At 27.5% G+C, this 9,921-nt stretch overlaps 1 protein-coding gene across 1 annotated transcript; it reads right to left on the bottom strand.

Annotated features, from left to right (window-relative positions):
* Positions 1-5,161: 5,161 nt before the first annotated feature.
* On the bottom strand, positions 5,162-9,649 carry LOC107072150 (juvenile hormone esterase). Its single transcript, XM_015331846.2, has 8 exons — positions 9,375-9,649; positions 7,746-8,034; positions 7,234-7,419; positions 6,495-6,697; positions 6,237-6,408; positions 5,828-6,145; positions 5,505-5,649; positions 5,162-5,392 (listed from the first exon to the last, which is right to left on the bottom strand). Exons 1-8 carry the CDS (start codon positions 9,531-9,533, stop codon positions 5,224-5,226), a joined length of 1,641 nt encoding a protein of 546 aa, XP_015187332.2. The 5' UTR covers positions 9,534-9,649; the 3' UTR covers positions 5,162-5,223.
* Positions 9,650-9,921: the final 272 nt, after the last annotated feature.

Genomic DNA, 9,921 nt, shown 5'->3' with positions numbered 1-9,921 from the left:
TAAATATTGAACCTTTTATATTAAAACCATCAAATCGTGGAATATACTTTGCTGCTTCTTCTAATGAAATGTACTTTATTTGTATAGGTTTTGCACAAGACGTCGATCCCAATTCTGTTTTTAGTTTCTTCGAAGGGCTATCTATGGTAAACATCGTGTAAAATTAAAGTTAAAACACTTCTCAGATAATAAAGATTTCACTTATATGATATTCTTCGTTTCGAATTTAAAAAAAATAAATGAAGTAGTTTCAGATTTAATTTACAAGCAATAAAGTCTTCTAATTATTGTCAAAACTTTTGAATAATTTTTGTTTCGGTTTCCAAGTGACGATACGTGAGATTTACACTTAAAATAATCACCTCATTTTTAAGTAACACACAGATATAAATAATAAGATTTCGCCAACAACCATAATATCTCTTTAACGGATTTGCCTTTACAAAGATGTAAATACGTTTTTCTATATGTAAATACACGGGTAACAATTTTGTAGGTTGATTAATAGAACAAATGTTTACGAGGAAAGAGCATATTCGAAAGAGAAGAAAGATAAACTGTATTTTGTATTAACGACATTATTTGAAAATATCCAAAAGTCTAATCGATTAAACATTGAATGTAAATTTCGTGTTACCTCGTTCTTAAAAAATCTCGGCCCATTGAAATTTATTAAGATCGATGTATGGAGAAATATTTATATAATACTCAAAATAAATTGGTGAAACTCTTTTATTTTTCTCTATTTCCTTGGTCATTTCTTAAACTATATTATGTGATTACATTATATTTTATAGAATCTTTTCTACAAAAGTTTATACTTTTAGACAGAGTTTCTGCTCGATACATTTTCGTGAATAGTCAAATATTAAAATGATACATTTTTCAAGAAAATTATTGTTTTTTCTCGAAAACTCAAATAGAACGAAAGTTCTGAATTACACTTGTACTCGAAAGCATATGAAATTAATTATGAATTAAATATGCATGTGGAAATTATAGTGATCGTAGATGTTTACCAGTTACTAATAATTCAAGAAAAAACAGTTCAGAAATAATATCTTACTAGGATATGTATAAAAGTTAACGAAATAAAAGAAATTAAAGTTAATTTTAGATGGTAAGACTCAATGGAACATTGGAAAAATTATTCTTTAAGAATTCTTTGATATTTTGGTTCTACTACGCCAAGTTCTCTCAAGTACAATTTATTTAAAAATAAATGTCTAGATAATCTGTTACTTTCGAGCATTTTAAACTTCTTAGTTGTTTTTAGGAAAATGCAACAATGATTTTCCTCCGTATGACCGTCGATTTTACAATAGTGGCAAGAATGTAACAAAAGTGTACGTACATTGGCATTAATTTTTTTATTTTTCAGAAAGCACCTTTCGTTTTCTAAATATTCTAATTCTTTTGTTCGATCTCTATCAATATAATTGTTTAATGCTTTATGTGGATCTCTATCCATATAAATGTCACTGTCTACGTTTATATAACGTAGATATATTTTGTCTAAGAATTCATTAATGTCGTTTGTATCAGAATGCAAAAATCTTCCTATTCCAGTGACTTTGGAAAAAATAAGATTTCTTAAAGGTTCTACATCACGTGGTCTTATGAGATTCAAAGCTCTTTTGCATTCATTAAAAAATATTGAAACTATCATATTGTAACCATCAAATCGTGGAATATACTTTGCTGCTTCTTCTAATGAAATATAATTCGTTTGTATAGGTTTTTCACGAGACGTCGATCCTACTTTTTTTTTTAATCTTTTCGAAGAGCTATCTTTCTTATCCATTATCGTAGATTTAAAGTTACAACACTTCTGAAATAATAATGATTTCACTTATATGATATTCTTCGTTTCGAATTATTTTAGAACAAATGAAGTGGTTTCAAACTGAATTCACAAGCAATACAGTCTTCGAATTATTGTAAAAACTTTAGAATAATTTCTCTTTCGGTTTCCAAGTGACGATACGTAAGATTTACACTTTAAATAATCACCCCTGCTGTAGGTAACAAATTAACAAGAAACTAGAAATCTCGTCTTGTTTTCTTTTTCTTAATAGGAAGAAGAAACAAGGGCATAGATATAAATAAGAAGATTTCGCTAACAACCTTTATATATGTTTAACAGATTTTTCTTTGTGAAGATGTAAATATGTTCTTAAATGTGTAAATACTCTGATAACGACGATTTAATTATCAGATAAAAATCTATTCACATCTCTAAAATATTATTAAAATTAACAATTAATACATGAGAATAGATTAGGATTGTTATTGAAAATATTGAATGACAAACGCAAGGCATGCTGTATGCTCTGTTTTTTTCCTTTTAAACTATTTTAAATCGTAAAAATGTTTTTTCTTTTTTTCTTTTGGAAAAAAGAAAAATAAGGAAAATATTAGAATTTTTTTAATTCAGTTGTTTAGAATTTATAAGAGATTATTAATATTATTTATTTTTTTTTTCTTACAAGAGCTAAAAATATTCTTTACCAATATTCTTTCTTACAAATTTATATCAAGATTATTTTCTTCAATTATTTAATTAAAATTTTTCTAAATAATAATATATTTTATTTTCTAACTACTACATTTATAAGATTTATTGTACATATATTACAATATATTGTTTGTGTAAAATTAGTTAGTAATGTAGTAATTAGTATATAATGCAGTTACTCTGCATTCAACTCATTCTCTCGAAGCGAAGGTTTTAAGAAGGTTTCACTTCTAACACGTGTGATCTGCACACATGATATTTTTTCTATTTTAGATTTACAAAAACCCTCTAGGTATTGTAAATATTTGCGTAAAATCTATCAAATATTTTGCACAATTTTGTATTGCATACATTACATTGGAAATATATACAAATCTCGTTTGATCTTAACATATATACACATATTAAGAGATACATTTACGTAGGACTTCGTAGCTCAAGTGGTAGAGCGTTCGATCGGAAAACGAGAGGATCTGGGTTCAAATCCCAGCCTAGAAATACAGCAATGGATTTATCAAAAAAAGAGGGATATGGCCAAAAAATAGCCATTATCTTAAGTGCAACTAATAATTATTTTCCTTATTTTATACAAATTTTCTTCAGAAAATTGTAAAAACCCCTCCAGGCAACGATATATTTAGGTTATATAATTAGATATATTTAGGCTAGCAATTAGAGACAAATATGAATTATTATAAAAACTGTTGCTTTGCAGAAAGACCGGATTCTATACGTAAGAAACTTTTCAGTATGCTTTTATGCAATGCTAGTAGAAAAGTTTTTTATTTACTATTCATCTGGGAAACACCAGAATATCACAAGCATAAATGAAAGTTCTTTTCAATCTATTGATGTGAATTTTCTTACACAGTTTTGGTATTCAGTCAAAAAACATATCAGTTATTTATTAGTTCATAAGTCTTAGATATTTATGCTTTTTCCCCCGCCATGAATGGTTGTATTATTAGATTGTATGTTGATGTAAGTTTCAAATCCATTTTCTAGGTAGCTCAAAAGGTAGAGCAATCGCCCGAAATACTGTTTAATCGAAATCGAAGATCCTTTTTTTTTTAATTATTCCAAAAAACCCTTTTTTTAAAATATATATTTTATTAAAAATTAGTAGTAGGAATTTTTTCGAATTAATGAAGAAAGTTAATATTTTAATTATTTAATTAAGGGAGAAAAAAGTAATTTGAAAAGCAAACTTATTTTTTTAAGGGTAGTTCTATAAAAAAATAAATAAGTAAAAGAAAGGAAGAGTCCATTTTACGATAAAATATTCGATTGAACGAAACTTATATTACAAAAGACCATTACCTTAAATCCAACCAATCTAACTCTAAAAACAAATTTTTGAAGAAAATATTATAATTTGAAAAAAACACTTTATACATTTAATAGGTTTGTTGGACATTCTAAACAATGTTCTGCACGTTCTTTGACTGTACTAGTTTGACCAGTACTAAATTGAATAAAAGAGTTGACAATATGTTCCCCTGTTTTAATCCGCTATGAGTACTACTACTTTAATAATTAATAATACAATTAGGTATGATATATTTTAAAAGATGTCATCCGCGAAAGCCACTATAGTGGCATGTAGTGTCTAAGAGGTTAGTTAAGAGAATGACAAGATAAACTTTTACTAGAAATCGAGCAACACGTTTATCCTTATAGTTAAAGAATAAGAGATAAAATCTTTAATTATTCAATATATAATTTGTTTCATTTTTTATAATAACTAATCGTAGTTTAGGAAATATACATAAGGCCCGTAATGATATATTAAACATAACATATATACATACGTTAAGCTAAGTTTATTCATAGGACTTCGTAGCTCAAGTGGTAGAGCGTTCGATCGGAAAGCGAGAGGATCCGGGTTCAAATCCCGGCCTAGGAACATTGGTTCAACAACCTTATTCGGGTACCTTCATTTTCCTGCTTATTATTAGAAAACTTTACCCCTCCGACCACGGTAAGAGATATTTCATAGGTTGGAAATAGCCCAAGGATGAACGAGTGTGTTGTTATTTTGCAGATCGACTAAAATATTATTTATGGATCACTGGTGGTTTTATGTGTTGTGTATACTGGTTGAAAATTCCTATTCTTAGTCTTCTGGTAAATAACAACACATGTATCCACAACCTTTGTTAGACACAATTCCATCCCTATTGATGTGAATTATAAAGACTGATTGTTAATTAGGTTCTATTGGTTTTTTAATAGTTCCATTTTAAATTCCTTCCATTTAGTTCTAGTCACATAGATATAAGTATTCCTTACCGTGACCGGTTGTATAGCATAGAAAATATTAATACCTAGTTTTCTAGGTAGCTCAAACGGTAGAGCGCTCGCCCGAAGTACAATTTAAACGAACCGAAGATCCTTTTTTTTCAATTATCTCAAAACATCGGACGCCCCAGCGGTCCAGTCTTTTTTCCGCGAATTGTACATATGTGGTAGTGATTTTTAAAATTAAAGAAAGGTTATATTTCAATAATATAGGAATAAACAAGAAATTTCTTTAGCTTAGTCTTGAGAGCAAACTTGTTATATACAAAGGAGTTTTAGCACATTATCCTTGCTATATTGTTAAGAGGAAAAATTGTACGAATTAAATGTAAAATAAAATTATAGAATATTATTTTATTTAAATTGCATGTTTACTAATTACCACAATATTTATTTTTTTTTAATTATAATTTATTGTTTATCTTTGAGTTCCACTCGAATCGTTGTACACCTTTTGGAATACTTTCCATTTGTAATTGTTCATTTATATTAAGGTAATCGTACATGTTCGAATTTTTTTCCAAAGGTTTCCATAAAATCGGAATAAGCTCTGTAGTTTTTGGTGTTGGATTTCTATAAGAGAAGTAAGGTTGTAATAATCATTATATAATCATCAAAGTTAAGAATATTTTGTCTATGTGTGTGCGTGTTTGTTATGTGAATAACTATATTAGATAATACGTACCCAGTTTTAGCAAAATCAGTCCATAATTGTGTAACACAATCCATTACTTTGTAGCTAGATGTACCAGGACGATATGGTTTCAAATTTAATGCGTTGAGATGAGTTCCATAAAACAAATAATTCAATTCGTCCCCATGAGTAACTCCTAATGTTATTACAAAAATAGATATAATAAGTAATTATACCGTAAAATATTTCAACATTAAATATGATTTATATATAAATTATAAAATTTAATATAATTTTAAATTAATTTTGTATAATTTATAATTAATAAATTACGTATGTATATTAAATAATAAATGTTTGTTTATTTTGTTTACCTTTTATATCAATATTCATAATAGTTTTCATGAAAGACGGTTCCTCGGAGTCGTAAGACAATTTATATAAGTATGAGGAACATTTGTTAACAATCGGCAAGATTTTTGCCAATTCGAAAATATGATGTAAGAAATAAAAATCGTTTAAAAACTGAATTATATTTTCAGTTGGCTCACCGTTTAATGATTTCTTAGAGAAATACAAGCTTTTAAATTCATTAACTGTTAGAGTCCTTTCTTTCAGTTTATTCAACAAATCAGGTGATAGAAAATTTTCGAAATCACAGATTGAATTATCTATTCTTTTGATGAACCTACCTGAATAAAGCATGCTTGTTAAAGAATTAGATTCATTTTATTCGAGCATAATAATAATAATATAATAATAATGATTATAACATGAACTTACTAGCCAAGTTGCTATTGCCGAAAAAAAAAGATGATTCCATGTCGTTATAACCAAACATAAATGGGACTTTAATGCCAAATTTCACAGCTATTGTCGGTGGTAGTAGTAAAAATGGATTTTTTGATTTGTTGTCTACTCCTGGTAGGAAGGCCGAAAAAACTGATTTATCTTTCTGCAAAAGAAAGAATACAACAAACTTATCATTATCACATCGAATTATCAAAAAGAACAACTTTGAAATAATAAAAAATAAGCTACCATGGAAGATATGATTTTGTATTGATATTTAATGAGTTTTTCTAAGTTAACTTCTTGAAGAAAATCAACGATAGCTTTGGAATCGAAAGATTTAAAACCTAACATACTGGATAATTGATAAACGTATTTCCTGGGTTCAACGAGCATTGAAGCCCAAAAGTTGGTAGCTAAGCCGCTTTGCGCTATAGCCTTGTGAAATAATCCTGCAAGGAAAAAAAACAAATAGAGGAAAGTATACAATGAGATTTCAAGGATACGTTATTTAAAGAAATCTTTAAACGTCTGTATGAATATCACAAAAAAAAATCAAAAGGAGACAAATTTTAAACACATTTATTAAGAATTTCGTTTGTACTTTTTTCCGTGCATTTATTTAAAAATCATTCAATTGAAATGAATCTAAAGTGTGTAAGGTGGTTATTTTAAATATTATTAGGTCTACCGGAAAATTCTGTCCTTTTAAACAAACATTAGTTAACTTTTTCGTCATTAGGGTTAAGGCCGCATTTCTTAAAATGGAATATACAAATTGCCACCATGTTGGCAAGAGTTCAAAAGTAATTAATTTAATTAATTGTTTAAATTATGAATAATATATTATTTTATTGTATTTTAAAAATGGACAGAATTTTCCGGTAGATCTAATAATTGAAAATATTAAAGAATATAAACTTCCCACAGAATCAAAATATCTATATAAATTAGGATAGCTGTTAATTACACGTATGAAAAATCCTACCATCTGCTAATGGTGACATTGTTAAGTAATGAACCATTGCTGCCCCAGAGCTTCCACCAAATATAGTCACGTTCTCAGGATCTCCACCAAATACTGCAATATTTTTTCTAACCCAACGTAATGCCATTACGATGTCCTTTAAACCTTGATTACCTGATGCAACTTCATCTTCTAGATTGAGAAATCCTATAAAGACATTTTTATGAAATTTTGTATTTTCTTATCTAAATGGTTTAACCCTTTTCGGACGTATTCCTTACATACGACATGGGTGTCGTAGTGGTCAGAATTAATTTATATATATATTTTATATGTATAAGATTAGCACGGTTTCTTGTGTGGTTTATTTTTCTTGTTTATTTAATTTATTTAATTTTACTTTAAAAAATTGGATCTTCTTGTATTTGATTGAAATTCAAAATTATAAATAATCAAACAACTTTGAAAACCATTTGAAATCATAAATATTATTATACAATAATTATTACAATTGTAAGAATATTTGTACTAACCTAAACTACCAAGTCGAAAATTGATCGTGACAAGGATTACGTCCTTTCGAACGATATAATCTGGCTTGTACATATCATCGTTTCCTGATCCCATATAAAAACAACCACCATGGATCCATACCATTACTGTCAGTTTCGCAGACAACTCAATCAACGGTGTATAAACGTTTAAATACAGACAATCATCGCTTCCTATTACTTCATTTGATACTCTGTCTATTTGAGCACACACGTTACCAAACTTGGATCCATCTCTTATTCCAATCCATTTCTCAGGTGGTAATGGATCCTACATGGTCAGTTCAAAATTTAGTACGAAACCCAATGTACACCCTAATAGTTTAAATATTAAATTTGAAATTCAAAAATCAAAGCATCTTTTGAGAGATCCTTATGATTTTCAATTTTAATATAATTAAATAAGGATTTAATATTTACTTTTATTTGTTTTCTAGAAATTTGAATGTAAAAATACGGACAAATTATGAAAGTAATATTTTCAAAAGAAAGATTAGTTAATCTAACTGCACTATTATATTTCCTTTTATTTTTTATCATCATAATGATCTTTGTAATTGTAGCAAAGCAGCATGTGAAAATGCAAAAAATACAAAAAATGCTTGCTTGTTTTATAATATACGTGAAATTATAAACGAAAAATTGTTAGCTAAGCGATTACCGGATGCATCCATCTATCATTTACTTTAATGAATTCATAGAGAAGTCATCTATGAATTATATATTTTTCAAATGTTAACTATATGAAAATACGTACACATGTTGCGTAACGTGCTTCTAAATGTTTAAATTCATCTTATGCAAAAATGAAAAGTTATCGAAAACATAAACTAAATGATTCATAATTTACTTTATCCGACAACTTGAAGGTAAACGTAGCATAATTTTACAGTATGAAAAATAATTTCTATTTTGAAATTCATTGCTTTGCAACGCAATATTAATTCACTAAATATAAACGAATAAACAAAGAAACGTAGAAAAAAGAATTACGCGTTACCTGAAAATTTATAAGAATTTGAAATTATGTAACATTTTGAAATTTGATTTCAATGTGCACTTTAACGTGAATCTAATGTTCAACCAGATTGACCTTAGATTAATATGGAAGAAATAAAATCTACAGAAAACAAAAATTTATAAATATGAACTTTTTCATCTATATAAATATTGTGGATTATTATCTCTTCAAAATATTACTGTTCAATTTTCGAATATAATAAATTATTTTTTCTTACAATAAGAGCGTCCAAGAATAGTCAATTGACGAATTTATTAAATTGAATTTCTCAGATATTTCTCGGGTTATTACTCTTTACAATTAAATTACATTAAATATAACAGTTTATTTCGATGTTATTTTAATTAATTTAGTATTTATTTATAAAGTAATCTTATATCTGTTATTCTATGAAATAGTATACATTAATTTCGATTACATCGATTTATCTTTCAAGTAACTGCCTAAATCATCTTTAACAAAAAAAAAAATAATGATTTTAATTCAATAAATTTCTTATCAAAGTACCATAATCATTACTACATTTAATATTATAAATCAAATAGAAATATATAACTATTAAATACAAATAAAATTTGTTAAACACTTACTTGAAATCTTAGTTTACCGATAGGCGGTTTCGCATAAGGTATTCCACGAAAAGCAAAATATTCTTCTTTATTATCAATATTTGTTTCTATGACACCTTTAATTTGTCCTTGTTCAAAAGACAACACAGGTCCTTGTTTACAATCCATACTTTTGTTCATGTATATGTATCTTTATTTTTATATAGGAATAAACGATAGCTATACTTAGGAAGAAAAACAAGAAATATAGATAAATGTATACTAATGACTTGTATTTGGGCGATACACTGACTAGTTCCTTGCGTTTCACCGAATCGCAACGTACATTGCTCACTTCTAATATTATCAACAGCATAATAACGAGCAAGTGGGGATAAACTAGGAAATAACGATAATGCAAGGTTCAGTCTTCTCTGTAGAAAACGATATCCTGCCGTTTTGTATGGGCCGCCTATTTTAAAAGTGGCCTGCCTCCCTTTTCAAAAAAAATCGAGTTAGCTACCGTAATAATTACATTTTTACATGATCTTTTCATTCTGAAGCAATTTGTTACTAATATATACGTATT

The sequence above is a fragment of the Polistes dominula genome, unplaced genomic scaffold (assembly GCF_049000335.1).
Source record: "Polistes dominula isolate Pdom_NZ unplaced genomic scaffold, Pdom_raw_medaka contig_17, whole genome shotgun sequence".
Taxonomy (NCBI): domain Eukaryota; kingdom Metazoa; phylum Arthropoda; class Insecta; order Hymenoptera; family Vespidae; genus Polistes; species Polistes dominula.
Note: the sequence above shows the minus strand (reverse complement) of the source record. Positions and strands in the feature narration are given on the sequence as shown.